Source organism: Symphalangus syndactylus, chromosome 2, assembly GCF_028878055.3.
Source record: "Symphalangus syndactylus isolate Jambi chromosome 2, NHGRI_mSymSyn1-v2.1_pri, whole genome shotgun sequence".
In the NCBI taxonomy this organism is placed as follows: domain Eukaryota; kingdom Metazoa; phylum Chordata; class Mammalia; order Primates; family Hylobatidae; genus Symphalangus; species Symphalangus syndactylus.
In genome coordinates, this window is record NC_072424.2 from 109,368,823 (window position 1) to 109,393,329 (window position 24,507).

At 38.5% G+C, this 24,507-nt stretch overlaps 1 protein-coding gene across 3 annotated transcripts in view; it reads left to right on the plus strand.

Moving 5' to 3' along the window:
* ARG1 (arginase 1) overlaps positions 1-24,507 on the plus strand; it is a 278,095-nt gene that overhangs the window by 251,638 nt on the left and 1,950 nt on the right. The window contains exons 3-6 of one of the 3 annotated variants that reach the window (XM_055264193.2): positions 14,930-15,086; positions 15,243-15,434; positions 21,230-21,404; positions 23,371-23,530. In XM_055264193.2, the coding sequence (XP_055120168.1) occupies positions 15,314-15,434; positions 21,230-21,404; positions 23,371-23,530 (456 nt within the window). In that variant the 5' untranslated portion in view covers positions 14,930-15,086; positions 15,243-15,313. Of the gene's footprint in view, positions 1-14,929; positions 15,087-15,242; positions 15,435-18,747; positions 18,821-21,229; positions 21,405-23,370; positions 23,531-24,507 lie in introns of those variants that run through there. The other 2 variants (XM_055264185.1, XM_055264203.1) reach the window with 2 other exon arrangements.

A 24,507-nucleotide genomic window follows, 5' to 3' on the forward strand; every position in this document is an offset into this window, starting at 1 on the left:
AAAATTTCCCTAGGATTGAGATCTGCATTTTAGTTTCTATGTGAGATTAAATTTTATTGCCTGAGTTCAGATCTTAAAAGCTTTAATAAAGTTTGAGTCATTTTAATATCACACAGGAAGGGGAAACAATTTTCTTTCTGTATACTGGGAGCACTACGTATGATGGTTAGGCATCAAGATAGATCAAGGTACTAATCTGACAATGTGTGAGGAATTGGAAGACTCTTCTACTTCTTTAAAATGTCAGAATCTATATATGTACAATTTACTTCAGAAACTAGGATAGATAAGAAATGTGACCAAAATTTGATTCCTCTATGCATACAGATGAGGTGGCCTAAGACATACTAAAATAAGCAGGTCTACTCAGGAGAAAAATCAACCTGCTAATTTCTCAAGCCAGTTGAGATCAGCCCATCCAATCAGAAAATCTCATCCATTCACTCCAAAATGATAGTCAGGGATTATGGTAAGGTTTATTTTTATTTTTATGTTTTAGACTCAAATACCATTTCATGGGTCATTTATAAGAGAAATGACAGGATCCTTAATCAAACCTAAGGTTATTTTTTTTCAGACAGGGTCTCAGTTTGTCACCCATGCTGGAGGACAGTGGTGCAAACATGGCTTATTGCAGCCTCAACTTCCTGAGCTCAAGCCTCCCAAGTAGCTGGGACTACAGGTGTGCACCACCATGTTCAGCTAATTTTTAAAATTTTTTGTAGAGACAGGGTTTCGCCATGTTGTCCAGGCTGGTCTTGAACTCCTGGGCTCAAGCAGCCCTTCCACCTTGGCCTTCCAAAGCGCTGGGATTACAGGCATGTGCCACCATGCTCAGCCCAACCCAAGGCTATCGAAGTAGGTCCAACAGAGAATCTTACATGCCCCTTCTACATGTTATTTGCATCTTTCAGATCTTTGTAAAGATCAAGCCTACTCTGTTCATATCCCCTTGGAGTTTCCCCTGGTACAGTTTCCCTTTCCCTTACCCTTAGTTACACCTTTAGCTTCAGGAGAAACTGGTGCTAAGAGCTTCAGAGGTTGGCTGCTTTAAATTTTAGCAGAATTCCCCAGTATAGTAATAGTGACCATATTTTTGGATTTTCTTATATTATTCTGATTCCACTTTTTAAATAATAAAGGTGATTTATTTAAATATTTTAATTTAAAAATAGAATAACATCAGCCTTACAGCTCCCTATATCAAGTTTGCAAAAATAGAATTTCCTTTATTTCCTAAAATTCATCTTGATTTCTATCTCGTAGCCCCCTCCCACTTGGCAAGAAACACCCTCAATCATTTGCCATTTCCCTCCATGGCCCCTGTTCTGAGTTGGGTCACAGTCTTGCCCAGGGCCAGGTTTCAGTGTGAATGGTGTCCCATCTGGTTTTCAGTCCATGCAGGTGGCCATGAAGGTGTCCACAAACCAGAAAAAAAATTCCTGTGGACCCAGTGGTCCTCAGTTGCTGCCAAGCTGTGATGGGGGCAGAAATCATTCTGATTGCTCTCCATTCATCTGAAGAAACACACCTCCCTGTCATGCACAACTGGGTTGTTGCAAGATGGAAAAGGGAGGAGCAAAGGGGAGAACTGGCTGCCCAGAAGCCAAGTTCTCTGCCAGAGACCAAACCCCTCTGTTCTGATGGCCTCCATGTTTCTAGGATTATCTGTAGGTTTTTCCCGGAAGAAATCCCTTTCCTTTTATAAGTTTGGCCAAAACACTTTATTTAGACCCAAATCCTCTCTTTACTCCAAGACTTTAGGAAATGAAAGCCAAGAAGTTTTGCAATCTCGTTCAGCTCTCTGCCTTGCCACCTCCCTCTACTGAAGCTGGAAGCACAAATCTGGTTCTCTCTTAGGTGAGGAAAGAGGGAAAGAGAAAAATACAAGGAAAAAGGAAAAAATAGATTTACTGTCTCAAAATATTTACCCCCTTCACCTGTAAATAATTATGTTTCTCCAGTCATAGTAGTAAAGCTTTATTTGTTTACGTCTAGTAATAAAGCTGGAAAGATGGTGAACTCTAGTTCTGATGTTACACGCTACTGGAGAATGATCTCTTCAAATGTTTTCCCAAAATGACCATGCACAGTACAGATTATTTTAGGGATCACTTAGTCTTCCCCTCTTCTCCCTGACAGAACATCAGCCTCTGCAATCCTGCTAATGCACAGGGCCACTCAAACCAGTTATTTACAGTATAAATTGCTTAATGCTTATTTATGCATTTCACAATCATCCTTTAACTGTTAACATCAAATGAGGTAAGTAGAAGTTGCATCATGTCCTGATTTTAAGACTTTTTTTTACACCCCTCTTTCTCCAGTACGCTTTCAGTTAACATTGAGGAAACAAAACTCTCAACTAACCTGTGCAGAAGCCAAATAATGACACTAATACATTTTATATAAAACCCATCACTACACTTATGATAGGCTATTAATAATTAAAAGCAAAATGTGATGTTAAAAGCTCGTTTGAAAATTCCAAGAAGCACAACTAAATATATAGATCATGAAGCAGTGCATATAATCAATACATATAGAGAAACATTTATTCCCATTTGTGTTTATTTTCTGGGCTTGTTTATGATAGAATTATTGGTAGAGAAGAAAGCTAGCTAAATATATGAGAAGCATAAATAACGCAATATTTACGACAATGTTGTTTTTTTTTTTCTCATAGTTTTTTTTTTAATTATACTTTAGGTTTTAGGGTACATGTGCACAATGTGCAGGTTTGTTACATATGTATCCATGTGCCATGTTGATTTCCTGCACCCATTAACTCGTCATTTAGCATTAGGTATATCTCCTAATACTGTCCCTCCCCCCTCCCCCAACCCCACAACAGTCCCCGGAGTGTGATGTTCCCCTTCCTGTGTCCATGAGTTCTCATTGTTCAATTCCCACCTATGAGTGAGAACATGCGGTGTTTGGTTTTTTGTCCTTGCGATAGTTTACTGAGAATGATGTTTTCCAGTTTCATCCATGTCCCTACAAAGGACATGAACTCATCATTTTTTATGGCTGCATAGTATTCCATGGTGTAGATGTGCCACATTTTCTTAATCCAGTCTATCGTTGTTGGACATTTGGGTTGGTTCCAACTCTTTGCTATTGTGAATAGTGCCATGATAAACATACGTGTGCATGTGTCTTTATAGCAGCATGATTTATAGTCCTTTGGGTATATACCCAGTAATGGGATGGCTGGGTCAAATGGTATTTCTAGTTCTAGATCCCTGAGGAATCGCCACACTGACTTCCACAATGGTTGAACTAGTTTACAGTCCCACCAACAGTGTAAAAGTGTTCCTATTTCTCCACATCCTCTCCAGCGCCTGTTGTTTCCTGCTTTTTTAATGATGGCCATTCTAACTGGTGTGAGATAGTATCTCACTGTGGTTTTGATTTGCATTTCTCTGATGGCCAGTGATGATGAGCATTTCTTCATGTGTTTTTTGGCTGCATAAATGTCTTCTTTTGAGAAGTGTCTGTTCATGTCCTTTGCCCAGTTTTTGATGGGGTTGTTTGTTTTTTTCTTGTAAATTTGTTTGAGTTCATTGTAGATTCTGGATATTAGCCCTTTGTCAGATGAGTAGGTTGCAAAAATTTTCTCCCATTCTATAGGTTGCCTGTTCACTCTGATGGTAGTTTCTTTTGCTGTGCAGAAGCTCTTTAGTTTAATGAGATCCCATTTGTCAATTTTGGCTTTTGTTGCCATTGCTTTTGGTGTTTTAGGTATGAAGTCCTTGCCCACGCCTATGTCCTGAATGGTATTGCCTAGGTTTTCTTGTAGGATTTTAATGGTTTTAGGTCTAACGTTTAAGTCTTTAATCCATCTTGAATTAATTTTTGTATAAGGTGTAAGGAAGGGATCCAGTTTCAGCTTTCTACATATGGCTAGCCAGTTTTCCCAGCACCATTTATTAAATAGGGAATCCTTTCCCCATTTCTTGTTTTTGTCAGGTTTGTCAAAGATCAGATAGTTGTAGATATGCGCCATCATTTCTGAGGGCTCTGTTCTGTTCCATTGATCTATGTCTCTGTTGTGGTACCAGTACCATGCTGTTTTGGTTCCTGTAGCCTTGTAGTATAGTTTAAAGTCAGGTAGCGTGATGCCTCCAGCTTTGTTCTTTTGGCTTAGGATTGACTTGGCGATGCGGGCTCTTTTTTGGTTCCATGTGAACTTTAGTTTTTTCCAATTCTGTGAAGAAAGGCATTGGTAGCTTGATGGGGATGGCATTGAATCTATGAATTACCTTGGGCAGTATGGCCATTTTCACGATATTGATTCTTCCAACCCATGAGCATGGAATGTTCTTCCATTTGTTTGTGTCCTCTTTTATTTCATTGAGCAGTGGTTTGTAGTTCTCCTTGAAGAAGTCCTTCACATCCCTTGTAAGTTGGATTCCTAGGTATTTTATTCTCTTTGAAGCAATTGTGAATGGGAGTTCACTCATGATTTGGCTCTCCGTTTGTCTGTGATTGGTGTACAAGAATGCTTGTGATTTTTGTACATTGATTTTGTATCCTGAGACTTTGCTGAAGTTGCTTATCAGCTTAAGGAGATTTTGGGCTGAGACAATGGGGTTTTCTAGATATACAATCATGTCATCTGCAAACAGGGACAATTTGACTTCCTCTTTTCCTAATTGAATACCCTTTATTTCCTTCTCCTGCCTGATTGCTGTGGCCAGAACTTCCAGCACTATGTTGAATAGGAGTGGTGAGAGAGGGCATCCCTGTCTTGTGTCAGTTTTCCGAGGGAATGCTTCCAGTTTTTGCCCATTCAGTATGATATTGGCTGTGGGTTTGTCATAGATAGCTCTTATTATTTTGAGATACGTCCCATCAATACCTAATTTATTGAGAGTTTTTAGCATGAAGGGTTTTTGAATTTTGTCAAAGGCCTTTTCTGCATCTATTGAGATAATCATGTGGCTTTTGTCTTTGGTTCTGTTTATATGCTGGATTACATTTATTGATTTGCATATGTTGAACCAGCCTTGCATCCCAGGGATGAAGCCCACTTGATTATGGTGGATAAGCTTTTTGATGTGCTGCTGGATTTGGTTTGCCAGTATTTTATTGAGGATTTTCGCATCAATGTTCATCAAGGATATTGGTCTGAAATTCTCTTTTATGGTTATGTCTCTGCCAGGCTTTGGTATCAGGACGATGCTGGCTTCATAATATGTGTTAGGGAGGATTCCCTCTTTTTTTTTTCCTAACTAAGATCATTTAAAATGAGTAGGCCGGGTGTGGTGGCTCATGCCTGTACATTTTGGGAGGCTGAGGTGGGCGGATCACTTGAGCCCAGGAGTTTGAGAACAGCCTGGGCAACTTGGCGAGACCCTATCTCTACAAAAGATACAAAAATTAGCTGGGCACGGTGGCACAAGCCTGTAGTTCCAGCTACTTGGGAGGCTGAGGCAGGAGAAATACCTGAGTCCAGGGAGGTTGAGCCTTCAGTAAGCTGTAACTGGACCACTGCACTCCCACCTGGGTGACAGAATGAGACCCTGTCTCAAAAAAATAATAATAATAACAATAATAAATGAGTAGTGCTTTAGTAGCATCATTTGCTTGCAGTTTATGTGTTAGTTTGATATATCTATAACTTCAAAAATGTCAGCTCTTTTATTTACTTTTTTATTTGAAGGTAACATATACTACTTTAAGGAAGAGCTTTTATTTCTTCCCGTTTTATTTACTTATTAGTTGCATCACCATGGACTCAGAAATCCTTATTTTATTCTACTTGTTATAATCCATTACTATCATTATTTATTTTGTGGCTTTGATTGCCCCAGATTTAGCCAGTCTTTTGACTGCTGTATCTTTTACATGATCCTCTTATTTTCTTATTTGGGATAGAGTCTTGCTCTGTCACCATGGTGGTGCATGCCTGTAGTCCCAGCTACTCGAGAGGCTGAGATAGGAGGATCACTTGACCCTAGGAGATACAGACTCAACCTTTCAGGTGCAGACTCAACCTCCCAGGGTCAAGCGATCCTCCCATCTCAGCCTCTCAAGTAGCTGGGACTACAGGCATGCACCACCACGCCCTGCCAATTTTTGTATAACATGGGGTTTTACCATGTTGCCCAGGCTGGTCTCGAACTCCTGGGCTCCAGTGATCCACCCATTTTGGCCTCCCAAAGTGCTGGAATTACAGGTGTGGCCACTGCATCTGCTGATCCTCACGTGTATCGAGCACTTCCTTACTTTCTGGTACCACAAGAGATTTCAGACTTATTCTGTACTTGCAGCTTATACTTTCTCTCTTCTAGCCCTGGAATGACCCATTTCTCTAAAGAGCCCTGGTCCGTTTTATTTGAGAATGGTAGATGGAGACCAAGATGCATGTGCAGAGGTATCCATTGGTACTGGGAAATCAGTCTCCAGGATCTTTCAGCAGAGAGCTGAGAAATGTACACACACACACACACACACACACACACACACACACACACACACACACTTCTTATTTCTATATCTAGTCACCTGAAAATGTATTGAAAACCATAAGTTCATATGGATCCTCTGATCTAACACCACTGAACAGATGCTAGCCTTTTACCTTTCCTTATATCTAACTCCTTTTTCAGATTGTGAGAATCCTGGCTTTCTTTTCCACAATTTATTTACTAGCCATATGTAAGTAAGGTCCTTTGTCCATATTTTGTTCCCCTTTGTTTTGCCTTCATGATTTTCTAAAAAAAAATTATTTTTAATTTTTGTGGGTACATAGTAGGTATATATGTTTATTTTGAGGTACATGAAATATTTTGATACAGGCATGCAATGTGTAATAATGACATCGTGGAGAATAGGGTATCCAGCTCCCCAAGCATTTATTCTACAAACAATCCAAATATATTCTTTTAGTTATTTAAAAGTGGAAAATTAAGTTGACTATAGTCATCCTGTTGTTCTATCAAATAGTAGGTATAATTAATTCTTTCTATTTTTTTTTGTCTCCACCTCCCCCTATCCTCCTACTACCCTTCCCAGCCTCTGGTAACCATCTTTCTACTCTCTATGTCCATGAGTTCAATTGTGTCCATGAGTTTAACTGTTTTGACTTTCAGATCCCACAAATAAGTGAGAACAGGCAATGTTTGTCTTTCTGTGCGTGGCTTGTTTCACTTAACACAGTGATCTCCACTCCCACCATGTTATTGCAAATGACAGGATTCCTTCTTTTTATAACTCAATAGTACTCCATTGGGTATATAACACATTTTCTTTATCCGTTCATCTGTTGATGGACACTTAGGTTGTTTCCAAATCTTGGTTTATGAATAGTGCTGCAATAAACATGGTAGGGCAGGTATCTCTTCAGTATACTGATTTCCCTTGTTTTGGCTGTGAGATCGCTGGATCATGTGGTAGCTCTATTGTTACTTTTTTGAAGAACCTGTAAACTGTTCTCCACAGTAGTTGTACTAATTCACATTCCCACCAACAGTGTACGAGGGTTCCCTTTTCTCCACTTCCTCACCAGCATTTGTTATTGCTTGTCTTTTGGATGAAAGCCATTTTAACTGGGGTGGGATAATATCTCATTGTAATTTTGATTTGCATTTCACCAATGATCAGTGATGCTGAGCACCTTTTCATAGGCTTGTTTGTCATTTGTATGTCTTCTTTTAAGAACTATCTATTCAAATCTGTTGCCCATTTTTTAATGGGGTGATTAGTTTTTTTCCTAGAGTTGTTTGAGCTCCTTAAATACTCTGATTATTAATCCCTTGTCAGATGGGTAGTTTATAAATATTTTCTCCCATTCTGCGGGTTGTCTCTTCATTTTATTGATTGTTTCCTTTGCTGTGCAGAAGCTGTTTAACTTGATCTGATCCCATTTGTCTATTTTTGCTTTGGTGCCTGTGCTTGTGGGGTATATTACTCAGGAAATTTTTGCCCAGACCAACATCCTGGAGATTTTCCCCAGTGTTTTCTTGTAGTAGTTTCATAGTTTTGAGGTCTTAGATTTAAGTGTCCTTAATGATTTTTAAGAGCTCCTTTTCATTAGGGCCGTTGGTCCTTTGTTGCTCAAAGTGTTTCAACCATATATTTTTTCTTTTACTTTTTTATTTTTGCTTTACAGTATTTACAATTTTTTTTCTCTTTTTTGGAGTTAGTGTCTTATATGTGGTGATGGTATCACGGATGTATGCATATGTCCAAGCTCATTAAAATGTATGCATTAAGCCAGGTGCAGTGGCTCACGCCTGTAAATCCCAGCACTTTGGGAGGCCGATGTGGGTAGATCACAAGGTCACAAGTTCGAGACCAGCCTGACCAACATGGTGAAACCGCATCTCTACTAAAAATATAAAATATTAGCCGGGCGTGGTGGTACGCGCCTGTAATCCCAGCTAGTCAGGAGGCTGAGGCAGGAGAATCACTTGAACCCAGGAGGTGGAGGTTGCAGTGAGCCGAGATCACACCACTGTACTCCAGCCTGTTCAACAGAGCAAGACTCCATCTCAAAAAAAAAAGTATACATTAGATATGTATATTTTTGTATATCAACTATAAATTGATAAATATTAATGAAGCTTACATTCTTCTTAATTTCATTAAGAAATTAAATCTACCAAGTTTATTAACTAGAATTTATTTTTTAAAAAATAACATAAAATGATGGAAATAGACAATTACCATCTGGCAAACATCACAGCAGTAATTTACTTTAGTCAAGAATCATCAATGGATGCGAAGCTTAGTGGGTCAAAGTGTGATGAAAAACAGGATAATTACATAATATTAAAGTATTGCCCCCACAAGATACTTATTTATTACAAAGGAAAATAGCAAATTTACAGAGGAGAAACTTGACAGGTACTACTTTAACCAAGTGATTAAAGTTAATGCAGTAATGGGACAGACCAACGTCAAATCCCTCCTAACGTGATACACTGAGAAGTACACCATATTACTTTTGTAGTATTCTTGAACAAATGCAAAACTTGAATTTAATTAAAGAAGACCTCGGATGAATTTAAGTTGAGAGACTCTTCAAAAGTCTGAAGTTGATGTAAGACAAAGAAAAACTGAGGAACCGTACCAGGAGAAAGGAGACTAAGATACATGGGAATTTTTGGGAAGCTGATCCTGAGTTAAGGGTACTGATCATATATTATTTTCCTGGATCCCAAATAGCAAACAGCATGGAAGCAAGCACTAAGTAAAATGATTATTTAGTAAATACTTATTGGTTGATTAATTATTAAAGAATCTAGATGTGTAGAGTCTCCTGACTTCATCAGCTCACCTCTTCCTTAGTAGGAATATTTGTTCCAAACCACCTACAGAATATAGGTGTGCAGTTAGGTATGCCAGAGGAGTTTTGTCCTTCATCAGACAATTTGTAGCACACAGGCGAAAAAAACTGAATAGCTTTGAAGGTGCTAGACTCTGCCAAGTGAAGATGTTTCATGATCTCAGCCATCACTCCAATTTATTTGTTCTTGACCCTGAAGAACTAAAGAGCAAGGCCTCCTTGCAGACATGTCTTCAGTCAAATCTTCAGAGAGTCTATACAGAGAGTGGGTCTCCTGTTTACTTCTCCATTTAGGAAATGTCACTGAAAATATCATAAATTAAACTTCCCACTGTATTTTGTCTATTTTCAAAAATACATCTGTAGACTTTCAGCTTCTGAGAATGGGAAGCTCACATAAAAAAAAAAAAGAAAGAAAAAAATAGCCGGGATTTTCGTAAAAAAATTGATAAATAGTACAAATTTACACATCCATGAGGCCTAGAAAATCCAAGAAGGATATATGAAATCCAAAAATGATATATAAAAATCTATACCAAGATACATCACACCAAGGCTACAGAATGTCAAAGTAAAAGAGAGAAATCTGAAAAACATCTAGATAAAAACCACTGTTCTCCAGAAATGCTTCAATGGCAGCTTAGATAAGTTAGTTTCCAGAGCATGAGCCAACCTATTTTATTTTGCAAAAATACTACCATCTCTCAAATTAATACACTTTTGGTTTTCTTTAATAATTACAAGAAACTGATATCAAGTGTTAATTAATATATAGATGCAGTAAAACACTTCAGCAAACAATAAAATTTTGTTTTAGTTTTATTTTCCAGAGAAGTTAGATTTTGAGGGTATCCATTACTTAATAGACCAAACCACGAGAAAGAAGGCACAGAAAAATAAAATGTAAACTTTGATTGACTCCACTTTTATGTAGAAAACATGATTGATTTTCTCCAGATTATTTTTTCCATTTTTCAGAGTGTGTAGTTAATTACTCGTCAGATTTAGTTTCTGAAAGATTCTGAAAATTCCTTTAATCTTTTAAAAGCTAAAGGTTGACTCTCATTTACAAGAATGAGGAAGTCTTGCAGGTTTAGGTGACATGAGCTTGTGGGAATAACACTAGGAGTATCCAATGTTATCCAAGAAACATGGAGGATCCAAGAAATGTGGATTTCATTCTCAATTCTAGATTCAACTAGCTATGAAACTTGTAGAAGCCACTCTACCTTAGGAGCCACAGTTATTTCATATCCTAGAATTCTATGCCCTAGGCCACACGGACCTTGGAATAAATCTAGATCTCAATAATGGACATGCACAGCAGTTCCCTGGCTCCAATCCTCACCCACTAGTGCAGAATGTTAAATCTTTGAATTATTCCTAGGAATACCAAGAGGCAATCCCTATGTGCTCATGAATGTACTGATTTTAATTCCCTTTTATTTACACCTTCTGCCTTCTTCCCTATTTTTAGACTCTCTTTAGGGGTCTGTAGCTGAAGCCTCCAAAACAAAACTTAAATATCTTCCCCTTGACTTCAATGCTATAGTTCAGGGGCTGGTTTGGACATTAGGTGACATCTCTGGAGACCTCAGGGCACCAAAGTAGGTGTACCTCCCTCTTTGGGTTCCTCTATGCCACCTGGTCCCAGAGCAGTGCTGCCTTGAGCTCCCTATGCTCAGAGAGAGAACAGTTGCACTGCTCTTTAAGAGTTTGTTTCCCATAGCCTCCACATTCGTAAGAGTGCCGCTTCAAGTCTGGGAGGGTAAAAAAAAAAAGAAAGGAAGGAAAGAGAAGGCCTCTCTTAACAAATAGTTGTGAAGCAACCCGAGACAGACACTTCTTATGAACCTTCTTTTTATGGCGACCCATGCTACTTAGCCTACTAATATGCCTTAAGGGGTTAAGAGAGTTCCTACTCAAAGAAATGACTACGTAACTTACCCAGAGATCATCCTGTTTGAACATTTCCATAAAATCATAGTGTGTAGTGTTCCAGGACCAGGTCCAACCTTACTGTTTTGGATTTAAGGGGTCTAGGAAATGCACCAAACAAAATGATTCCCTGAAGTCTCCCCATTCAAGATTTAGTCTTTCAAATTTTGTGTATATTCCAGTCTTTGGTAAAAGTGCTAAGAATCCTTAGCCTCATCTGGAAAGAATTCTTATCTGTTAGTTGGCTGTTGAAAAGACAATGCAGAAATGGGTTGCAGTTTGGAGCATCAGAAAGAAAAACAAGTAGAGGGCAAAAGTGTGTCATTTTTTTCATCCCTCTCATTATGTAACTTTTTTTTTTTGACATGGAGTCTTGCTCTGTCACCCAGGCTGGAGTGGAGTGCAGTGGTACAATCTTGGCTCACTGCAACCTCCATCTCCCGGGTTCAAGCGATTCTCCTGCCTCAGCCTCCTGAGTAGCTGGGATTACAGGCATGTGTCACCACGCTCACCTAATTTTTTGTATTTTTGGTAGAGACAGAGTTTCACCGTGTTGGCCAGGATGGTCTCGAACTCCTGATCTTGTGATCCACCTGCCTTGGCCTCCCAAAGTGCTGGGATTACAGGCATGAGCCACCGTGCCCGGCCTCATTATGTAACTTTTTAATTCATGCTTTCTTTATCATTTCAATAATATTAATTTGGGCTGCTAGGGGTTGAATTACATCCCTCCAAAAGATATGTTGATGTCCTAACCTTCAGTACCTCAGAACATGGCTGTATTTGGAAACAGGACCATAGCAGATGTAACTAGTTAATATGATGCCATACTTGGGCAGGGGGTAGGGGGGGCTTAACCCAATATGACTGATGTCCCTATAAAAAGACAGCCATGTGAAAACACGGAGACACAGGGAGCGTGCCAAGTGAAGATGGAGGATTGGAGTGATGCACCTAATGAGCCAAGAAATGCCAAAGATTGCCAGAAAACCTCCAGAAGCTAGGAAGAGGCACGAAGGATTCCCTGCAGGTCTCAGAGGGAGCATGTCTCTGCCGACACCTGGATTTCAGACTTCTATCCTCTAAACTATAGATAAAAAAATTTTATTTTATTTTAATTTTTTTTTAAAGCACCCACTTTGTGGTACAAGTACTTTGTAACAGCAGCCATAGGAAGCTAATACAAGGGCCTATTATGTGTCAGATCTCATTCCAGTAGCTTTGGATAAGGGTCAAATAAGATGTGGTCTCATTCCCAGGAAAATGCCAGATAGGATTTTTATTTCAACATTTGGTTAAGAGATCTGCAGTGTTAAAAGGGCTTTTAAAACCTCAATATACATAACCCTAAGATAAATGAAAGAATTGAGCTGAAAAAAGTGGATCTTTGATAGAGTGATATAGGTGAGACACTCCCTATCTTCTTCCTCTAGAAGTCTTGAGATGACAGCTTTGGAGATTGAAAAAATAGCTTGTGTTAATAATAAAAAGGAAGCAGCAATCACTGCTTGAGTTCACCAAGTTCACCAGTCAGCATGAGTTCACCAAGAACTGGACCTGTCAAGGTCAGCTCATCAACTTTGACAGGGAAGTCAGATTGGCAGAAGAAAAGGTAGTAAAGTGTGGTGAGATTTTACTGAGACACCTGATAAATTTCCTTATGATGTGCTTGTGAACAGGATGGAGTGGTTGAGTTGGAAATTAGTAATCAGTTGTACCTCTACTGATGATTAATTAATGGGGCTATGCCAATCTGGGTTAAGGTTTCCAGTGGAATGTCACAGAGTGTTTGTACAAGTGCTGCCTTATTCAACATTTTTATCAGTGACTTGGAAAAGTCAAGTGTTATCAAATTTGTGTCTGATGGACCAGGTAACTCCACCTGTATTTGGATATGTGCATTCTGTTCTGGATGCCCTATTTAGGAAAGGCAGAGGGAAGCGAGATGTTTTGAAGACAGCGACCAAGTTGGTGACCTGAAAGAAAGTGGCAACTATGTAACACAAGAAATTAGTGAGGTATTTGGGAATATTCAGCCTAAACAACAGAAATCCAAGAAAGACATGACAGCCAAGAGATAATGTGCTTTACTTGGATTAAAGGGTGGTGACCAATGGTTCAAATGACAGGAAGGCAATCTCAGCTTGGCATACGAAGAACTTTCAGGATGTGAATGTTTCAAAGAAAAAATTCTAGCAATGAAATTTGAAAATTAGCAAATCTCTATGGATTGATTTATAAATCTAGTAAAAATTCTAGTGAATATTTTTAAGGAATTAAGTTATTCCAACTATAGGAGAATAGACACCCATAAAAGATAAATCAGTTTTGAAAAAGAAGAGCAAAACGGTTACTCTTGCCTAAACAATGATAAGATGTACCGCAAAGCTGTGTTGATAAAACCAGATGGACCTGGGGCAGCCATAGGTAAATAAGTCAATGGAACAGAAGAAAGAGTTTAGTGACAGACAGCATTCCAATCAATTGCAAAATGAATGACTATTCAATGGGTGTTGTCGAGGAAACTGATGCATGAATGATACAGGAAAAACGAGTTGAAAATTTACACAACATACAAAGATGGATTAAAGAACCTAAGTGAGAAAGATAAGCTCTAAGGCAAATGGAAGAAAATGTAAAACTACATACCTACAATTTGGGGGGGTGGCAGGACTTTAATAAGACTTCCAAAGCACAAAGCATTGGGGGAAATTATACAAGTGTCTATTTTAAAATTGAGGATTTTGAGTGATAACATATAAAACGTTATCAGATTTCTGACAGGTTGGGAAAAGTTATTTGTAATGTCAATGCTATAAGAGGTTAATATCTAGGCAATATGAGGAATACCACAAGTAAATATTTAGGATATACAAGCAAACGCACAAGAAAAAGGTAGGAAACCTATTTGGAAAACAGTCCTATTGAAATGGACCCATGAGACTTTGGTTTCCTCATTTATCCATTCAATAAATATTTATTGAGTGCCTATTGTATACCAGCACTCTTCTAGGCCCTGGGGATACAGCAGACAAAATTCTCTGACCTCGTGGAATTGAAATTCCAAAATGTTCTTTCCTACCAATAGGAAAAAGAAATTAGTTTCTACTAAGTGAATTTTCCCTTTAAATTACAATTACATAATTTTAAAGTTGGAAGGATCTTTAAGGTGCCTTTATTTTAAATTCACACTTTTGTATGGTGACAAATGGCAGCTCAGGGGCATAGAGATTGACACCTCCCTAGCATTTAGACTATAAGCTCAATGGTTAAGTGGATTCAGAATGCCAGAGACTGAATCCCAGCTTTTCTTCTACAACCTATGTTGGCAACATCTCTGAGCTTCAGTTTCTTCATCAGTTTAATGGCACCAATGATAAGACTTCACATAAAATTGGTATAAATATTAAATATGGTATTTTGAAACAGAACAGCATCTGACACGTGGTAAAAACTCAATGTTAGCCATTTTTATTTCTATACTTTGATTATGAAATGATTCTACAATTATTTTCCTGTACACCATATTTCAAAAGTGATTAACCTCTCTGGGTTACCAATCAAGTAACTAATTTTTTAAAGTAATAATCAAAAAAGGAAGTTATATACTCTTTATTATATTATACCCTATAGGTTTATGAAACGTGTCTCATGGATTAACCATTTACCCTCATGTGTGAAATCTCAACTCAGGATGTTAGGGCTGGAAGGGATGTGACAGACGATCTTGCCAAGCCTGGCCCTTCTTCTACAAGAAGGTCTTCAGAGATCTGGAGGAGGAAAGTGCCTTGCCTTGAGTTCGCTGAGCCGGAACAATAGGACTTCTATAGTTGTGAAACTTGTCAATTGTGTAAGTCAGGTTAATGTCTTCTGGCTGGCTTTTTAAAAGGGTGTGAAGTAAGAACATGAATAATTGTCACTTAATTAGAGACCTAGACTCAGAGGAATTATAGTTACTCCATGTATGAAAAATTGCAAGACTGTTGACTGTCATTCTTTGGTTTAGTGGGTGGAGCCAGATGTCCTCATTAGAATAAAGGTTGTTTATTCAACCCAAGTATAAATGGAAAAAAAAAGATGTGCCCTCTGTCACTGAGGATTGACTGGAGAGCTCAAGTGCAGCAAAGAGAAGTGTCAGAGCATGAGCGCCAAGTCCAGAACCATAGGGATTATTGGAGCTCCTTTCTCAAAGGGACAGGTAAGGAAAAAAGTCTTTCTTTGAATTCCTGGAATTTAGTTGAAAATTTTGGACTTCAAAATTTGTAAGGTGTTATTGTCTAGTTAGTTCAGTTTTCTGATACAATCTGGCCTGGAAATGCATATTTTAAAGTCCTCTCACCATTTTCCAACATTGTATAATTATAGTCACATACCCACTTACTCTTGTGGCTCCTGATCTCAGCCAAAGCTAAATTCATTTGAACCTACAGAATGTTTTCTCATATTTTTAAGGAGAAAATATTTTTCTTTGAATTGAAATGGACTCTTTCTGCATTGTAGCTACTCATTTAGGTTTAGTTGCTCTTGTTGTTTTTGATGTTACTGTGTGTATGTAGAGGAAGAGAGAATTTTAAGAAATACATTTGTTTAGTTATGTAATTAATGCCTAGAAAAATTTAATAGTTTGGTGGTAACCTTCAGACTTCTTATAATTTGGATAACCTAAATATTATTGTTTCATGCAACTTGGTGAATAATTCATGTTATGTTAGAGGTTTAATTATTCTATGAAACTGTTCATTCACGGACTAGGTAGAATCCTTTATGTGCCTCACTTGGATGGGGAAAAAAGAACAAAAAAAGAAAGAAAATCCTACTGCAGGTTGGCAACTCTAAAAGGATTTTAATGGATTTATGAAACTCCCAGACTTCCTTAGAGCCACCAGCTGTGAATCCACACATGCCAGCAACATTTGAATACACTTTTTTTTCTGATTGGGCACACTTATTCTAGTAAAGAGAGTGTGATGACAGAACACCATAGACCTCAACATGCATCTGTGCTTAAAGTGGATAAAAAACAAAATCAAACAAGACAACGTGTGAGTTGAAACTACTAAGGTTGATTTTCTCCAGGTTTCTCAGGATCTGGGAAGCGTTTTGCTTCCTCTTAATTTGGAACCCTTGCTGTGTACTCTGACTTTTTACTGCAAAACAAATTGAGAGAGGCCAGAGGTTAGTGGCCCAAACTGCATTTGGACTGTCAGTAAATACTACTTTGCTTCCCCTGGAAATCCTCCAAAAGTCTCTCCCAAACACAGGGACATTTTGCTGACACAGAAGTGTTCCTTTTAAAATCCACACTGTTTTCACCCACTCTTGAACAGGTTGTAATAAATATATAATTTAAAAAACTGACAAAAGGGAAGCAAGTCTCCTCCTTCTACCACCCTCCTCCCATTAAAACCTGGTCATGAGAATGGAGTTCATTGTCTCATGATTGTAAGGACTAAGAGAGAGAGATTTTTTACACTAAGTCATGGAGTAGAGAGGATAAAATGGCCAACATATAAGTATTTGTCCTCACCTAAAGGAGGTACAAGCTTGACAAATAGGCAAAAGGAAAGGATTAGAGGGCAGATGACTAAAATGTTGAGTCTGAGAAAGGGCTTCATCCCTGTCTCACCTCCTTGAAAGGCTTGCAAGGCAGCGAACAAACAATAAGGTAGGTATTATTTTTACCTTACAGTTGGGTTAAAAAAAGGCTCAGAGAGGTTTGGTAATGTGCTCAACGTCACACAGCCTTGACTGCATAATTCCAGACAAGATAATCTGATTCCAATGCCTATGCCCTTGATTTGCATTGATGTCTCTTCAGACTATTCAACTCCAAAGGCGACCTTATACTTGTGGCCATTTAGGGATTGGGCCCAGCTTAGAAATTCGGTGGAGCTGACAAATCAATTTCCAAAGTGGGCAGATAGAGCAAGCAAGAGGAAAGCCCAATCATGAGAAGCCATTTGAATAAAACAAATAAAAAAGAATTCTAGAAAATTTAATGGCTGTGTTATAGCAAATATAGTGTCAACTAAGGGGTCTATGAGCTTTGTTCTGAAGTCTGAAAGGGAGAAGGGTAAAAAAGCCAAGGAGTTTTATCAAACTGAGGATTGAGTATCTACTATACGTCAGCTCTACACTACAAAATATAGTGCCCCAAATGTAAAGCAAGCTGGACCGAAATCTAACAATGAGAAAAAGACAAAAACAGACACAAAACTAAAGGCAAAACATGAACCAAGCAGCACCCTATTGGGGTTGAAAGAAGGAGAAATTATGTTTACTTGATTGGGGAGAGGGAGATGTGTCAAGCAAAAAGGAAGTAAAGAAGCAACATGTGTCAGGCAGAGGATAGGGCGGGTCCCTTGCTGCCAGGGACAGGAATTTGACATCAAGGATTTGCCTGGCATCCAGGGCAAGTCTTCTGTTCCTTTGAATGGGGAAGAAATATTTGCTAACTTTGATGCCACAGCCCCAATCCTAAAGATAGACACACGTGTCTTTTAACACATTGTCTCATCTGAAAACATGTAATAATCTTCTGCATCTAAAAACTCTATTGGAAATTAAAATCAGAAAGATACAGAAAGGAACTGTGACTTTAGACCTCTAATTGTTCAGGGGGCTGAGGAAGACTTGCCCCTTGGAGGAAGAGTGTTAGTTTCCCTAATGTCAAAACGGCAAGGGTAGAACTTCCCATCTACTGTTAAGCAGGCCAAAACTTGAAATCACTGGGTTGGTCTTTGTTTGTAGTTTTCAGCTCCCAGGTGGTGAATTTTTCTGTTGCCTGCTTTCTCCCCAAGAGCTCTAGCTTACTGCTGTGAGTACATGCACGTAGGTCTCTTTCATGTCATACTCTTTCGATGCTTTTGCCCAATTGTTCCCTTGGTTTGCAGTTTCTCCATCACGCTGTCTTGTTTTCCTAACTACCTACTCATGTTGCAAGACTCAGCTTAAACAGCATTTATTTCTTGCAGACTTTACTGACACGCCCCGTTCCCGACAGTGTTAAGGGCATCCTGTTTTTGTTACTAAGACATTTTATGTCATCATTGAAGCAGCTATGTATTGTAATTGGGGTTAAATGCCCATATCTCCTGTCAGCTTATGAGGGACTCAAAGTCAAAAGCCTTTTCATTATTGGATCTTATCTACCAGACTGCTTTTGCACAAACTATGTGTTCACTATATTGATAACATGGTTTGACGGGAAGAGGGGATGTAGGTTTTGGAGTCCAAAGACCTGAATATGAACATAGGCTCTGCCACTCATTAGCTGTGTGCCAGTCTGAAAACCATATAACCTTTGTGATTCTAGTTCTTTCTATTTGGCATAAGAGTCATTCAGTCTACCTTGTTGTGAAGATTAAAAGAGATGATGTAAATTCCTGGCTCTGTAGGAGCTCAAAAAATGATAGTTACAGTTCAACTGATTAAATAATGAAAAGGGTTCCTGCTGTGAGCATCTGATGGTCATGATAATGTCTGAAGTACTTTATTTTTTAATTGTTCAGCCACGAGGAGGGGTGGAAGAAGGCCCAACAGTATTGAGAAAGGCTGGTCTGCTTGAGAAACTTAAAGAACAAGGTAATTGTTAAGTTGAAAAATGATCAGCCTGATTTCCTCCCCACTCTGAAGGAAGGCGCAGGCCCCTGTGAACCTGGAGTGTGTCTGGAATATTTACACCAGAATTGCGGTACTGGCTATAACCTGAGATACACATCCTACAAAAGGAGCAGGGCACGGGGAGAATGCTCAGTAAGCATTGCTGGATGTAGATATTTTGTCTTTCCAGCCAAACTATGGTATAAGATAAATTGCATGTGCAAGAACAGGGGTTGGGGTGGATGGTAGGGGAGCCGGGGGAACAGCAAATGGAAGGCAAGGTGCAGCAGGAAGTATGCTACTAGCAAGGGGACACCTATTTGTGAAATAAAATAAAACATAATAATGATAATAACAACAGCACCTAGTGTTTGTGCAGTGTGTATATATACATACATATACATAAGCATGCAAATACAAATTTACATCTGTTTTTAAAGTATGGGCTCAATTTTCTGTTATCTTTACATATAAGATTCTGATAAGGTGTTGGTCAGGATGTGGAGCAACTAGAACCCTCATATATCTGATGGGAATGCAAATGATACAGCCACTTTGAAAGTAGGTGGGCAGTTTCTTAGGTAAACATATATTTACATTTTGACCCAGCAGTTCTACTCCTGGGTGCAGAGAAGTACAACTACAAACATTCAAGTAAAAGTCTTTGTGTGCATATGTTTTCACTTCTCTTGGGTAAGAGATTTGTACTTGAATGTTTGGGGGCAGCAATATTTATAATAACCAAAAAATGGAAACAGCAAAATGCCCATCAACTGGTAGATGGTTAAATAAAAGTGTCACATCCATGCAATGAGATACTACTCAACAATAAAAAGGAATGGACTGGCCGGGCACGGTGGCTGAGGCCTGTAATCCTAGCACTTTGGGAAGCCAAGGTGGGCGAACTGTCTGAGCTCAGGAGCTCGAGACCAGCCTGGGCAACACGGTGAAACCCTGTCTCTAGTAACAATACAAAAAATTAGCTGGGCATGGTGGCGGGCGCCTGTAGTCCCAGCTACTTGGGAGGCTGAGGCAGGAGAATGGCTTGAACCCTGAGGCAGAGGTTGCAGTGAGCTGAGATTGCGCCACTGCACTCCAACCTGGGCGACAGAGCGAGACTTCAAGACTTCATCTCCAAAAAAAAAAAAAAGGGAATGTACTGCAGACACAGGCAAGAACATGGTAGATCTCAAAAGCAGCATGATAAGACACGAAAGACTACACGTTGCGTGATTCCACTGATACAACATTCTGGAAAGACAAAAGCATAGCAAAAGAAAGCAGATCAGCAGTTCCTGGGGTTGGGGGCAAGAATTACCTCTAAAGGGGCAGGATGGAATTCGAGGGAGAATGGAAGTGTTTTAAATCTTGATTGTGGTGGTGGTTTCAAGACTAGATTTTTTCACACTCATTGACCTGCACACTTAAAACGAGTGAGTTTTAGTGAACAAGAATTACACTTCGTAAATCTTTAAAAAAAAAAAAGACAAATACAGACACCCAGTAGAGAACAGAATGCTTGGGTAAATGTACTTGTCCCTTAACTGACAAGCATAATTTGGTCACGTGTTGTATCAGGTAAAATTTCTTGGAGGCATTACTAAATCAGATTCACACAGACATGTAACAAAACCATATTTAATGGCCAATTAGTTCAGAACACCAAACTGACGCCATATCACAGTTCTACATGAAACTCTCTACTTTTCAAGCCTAATTCAAGGCCTTTTAGGGAGCACACCCAGTCCTTAGGAATTTGGGATTACCTGCAATTTTTCCTTACTAAAAAGAATAACTAAAAAGCTTTATTTCCTAAGTTTCCAAAGTGTTAGGCTCAGTGCTAAGCACATATTCACATATTCTTATTTATTTATGATAATACCACTATGAGGCAGGTTCAATGGATATTTTGTGTGTCTGTATGTGTGTGTATCTCCAGATGAAAATACACCAGTGCTTTCTAAATTTTCTGAGAATACATATATATATCGATATATATGTATTTAGTTATTATCAAAATGAAGCATGCTTACTATAGAAAGGTAAAAAAGCACATAAGCAGAGAGAGACAGAGACAGAGACAATGACATTCCCTATTAAGCCCAAACCAGAAGATTATCACTGCTATATTTTGGTGTCTAGTTTAACTGGATGGATTCAAGAAGTGTTCACTGAGAGCCCGGTATACAGCCGCACCAGTGTGTGGTACTGGTTACATGATGTCAAGCAAAAGCAGACATGGGTCTACCTTCCCGAGATTTACAGACCTTTCAGGTTTTTCCTTTGCTTATACTTGTGAATATATGCCTATTTTATACAATTGAGATCATCCTACACAGACTGATTTATAACCTACTTTTTAATTTAGTAACTCAAAACTTTTAATTTTAGAGTGTGATGTGAAGGATTATGGGGACCTGCCCTTTGCTGACATCCCTAATGACAGTCCCTTTCAAATTGTGAAGAATCCAAGGTCTGTGGGAAAAGCAAGCGAGCAGCTGGCTGGCAAGGTGGCAGAAGTCAAGAAGAACGGAAGAATCAGCCTTGTGCTGGGCGGAGACCACAGGTCTTGTAGAACAACTGTCTATGGGACTCTGGCACAAAGGAAGTGTAACCAAGGCCATAAGAAGAGAGAAAATATAGAAATATAAACAGAAAAGCATTGACCTATATTTTATATCAAATTTTCTGCCTTTAAAAAAATTTTATAGGTTACTAACTTTATTATAGAAACAGACTTAGCTCAATTTGAAGTCTTCCAATATCTGTATTTTGACCTAGTACAGCAGAAAATGTATGAAAAATGAATGGATTTCATCTAAATATTCATCACAAGCTTACATTTCTAAATAAGTACGTGAGGCAATTCATAGCTTATTTGTTCTTAATTGCCGATAATATATACAACTCATATAGGTCAACAATTTCAAAGTATGTGTTTTTCATTATAAAAGTAATGATCATAACATTTTTGAAAGCATCAGACACACACACAAGAAAAAAAATGTGGTAATTGTACTTCTCTAGCAACCATTTCAACCAGAATTGAAAATCTGGCACATTTCTTTCATGACATCTTTTTTTTTCTTGTACGTGATGACTTTGTTTAACGTGTGTGTGTGTATGTGTGTGTGTGTGTGTGTGAAAGAGAGAGAGAGAGAGAGACAGATGTCTATGTTGTGTTCTCACTGTACAGTGCAAATTTCCTTGTTGCTTCATGGGATGTGCATAGCATCATAAGCATCAGTTTTTTAATTGCTGCATGATTTTCATCAAGGGGTTACATCGCTATATATGTACATATTGTTGCATATTCAGGTTGCATTATAATTTTCAGCATTACAAATAATGTGGCAAAGACCTTTTTTGTGCATGAGCCTTTTAAAATATTTACTCCCAAGGCCTAGGATAATTTTACCAGAGAGGCCTGATTAGATCTAAAAGCAGAAACACTTCTATGGCTCTTGAGCAGTCAATGACTTCAGGCCTCTTCGGCTTCGTCTTCTAAAGCCAAACTGTTGCCAAGGCCTCTGTAACAAAACTGCAATTGGGAAACTGAGGCTCGCTTTCTTTTTTAAGTGGAGAAATTTGTTAAGTGGAAATTTTAAGAATGGCACATGGCAAAAGACAAGAAACCTGAAGGGAAAACAAAAGTCACACTGAATAATCCATACCTGAACATTAAGGTATGATTGCTTCCACTTCGAGAATCTAAAAGCTCATGTTTCTCTGAATGATACTTAAACATTCACAAATGGGAGAATACAGGCATTGTATAGTATTAGCTTGGTGCAAAAGTAATTGCAGTTTTTAAATGGCAAAACCACAATACTTTTGCACCAACCTAATAAATCCTAACTTTTAACTTCTGTGCAAGATATCATTTATGTCTTCCATTCCAGCAAAATGTCTGGAGCTTGAAGTATTTGGGATGAACTTTGTTCCTGGTTGAGTGGGTAAATAGATGCATTGAATAGAATGAGAGAACACACGCCATACGCTGGCTGAAGAACTTCTGAGTAACAACATGTAAGAACTTCTGAGTGATGCTCTCAAATTATAAAAGAGCTGGATTTTAAGAAAAATTGAAGGACTTTGTCATAATTCACTTGAGAGAATTAAGTATTTACCAAGAGAGATGAGTGTGCAGAACATGATCCAAACTTAACTCTGAGAATTGAACAGTGTCTCATGCTAAGGAATTTCTTGTGTGGCTAGCATTTTTATACTCATTTATTTTTTTGGCTAAGCTCTAATCTGTGGTTTTCTTACAAGGTGGATTTTGGGAAAAAAATCGCAATTTTTTTTAGTAATGCAATTGATGCAAATATAACTAGTTAGTAAGCATTAAGTGTAAGTTATGCTTTCTCTATTGTTATAACTAATGGGCATCTCCAGTTTAGAACCTATCAGAAATATCAGACCCTGTGACTTAAAGGAAAACCAAGTGGGAGCATTTAAGTGAGTGAATAATATGATGTATGTAGTGACACTGCAAACCTGATGTTCACACAAAATTTTTTCCCCAAAAGTTTGGCAATTGGAAGCATCTCTGGCCATGCCAGGGTCCACCCTGATCTCGGAGTCATCTGGGTGGATGCTCACACTGATATCAACACTCCGCTGACAACCACAACTGGAAATTTACACGGACAACCGGTATCTTTCCTCCTGAAGGAACTAAAAGGAAAGGTAAAAGACTGGTTGGTACTCTAGTGCAATAGAATACTTTTTAGTAGACAGTCAGGAGGTGGAAGGGAAATGAGAAAATCCATGTTATCTTATTCTTGGTGTAATCTCAAATCATTTTCTCTGCAGCCAATAAGCAAAGCGTTGGTTGATAAAAGGCGGTGAGGCTCTCTATCTCTGCCTTGCAAACTGACTTAATATATATTTTCTCTGCTAATTCTTAAACTATCCTTTTAGTAGGTGGGGCAGACAGTAATCATTTATAAACAGGTCAGTGGAGGTTCAGAGGTTACCCAACTTGCCCAAGATATATGCCAAGCCTATAGTGAAGCAAGGGCTAGCACCATGTCTCCTCATTCCTTCCTGTTTCCACTACATGCCACACAGTTCTGCATTCTTACTGAGTAGTCCTTCTATATCATAGAGCCTTTTCAAAAAAGAAATTTTAAAATTTCAGATACAATGGTTTATGAACTAATATATTTACCGGGAGAAGCACCTATCTAAATCATAAGAGAAAGAACTATCTCCCTGCTCCCTAGAAAGTTCTTTTCTAAAAGATGGAAAATAAAATGTCAGATTAAGATTTAATATTACAGCTTATAACTTGATATGCCATAGTATATCAATAAAAACAGTTTTTATTGATATAACATTTGGTCCTTATGATGATACAAGAGGTTAAAACCTCCCTATGTTAAATGCTCAGAAATAACGTCTTTTGAACTAATGACCAAGGGATGGGTTTATAAACTTGCAAAGTATCTACCTAGTACGTGGGAAAAACTAAACGTCCTGGAGGACAAAGCAGATATCATCATATTATCATGTGAATAACCAAAGGACAGGTCACAAATTTCCCTCAGCTGCTCTAGGCCATCCTCTGGATTAAGGACTTACTGAGAAAGGGAAGTAAAGAAGGTAGCTACCAAAGTAATGGGAGCACAATCATTTCTTTATAGAGGAGCCCTGGGAAAGAA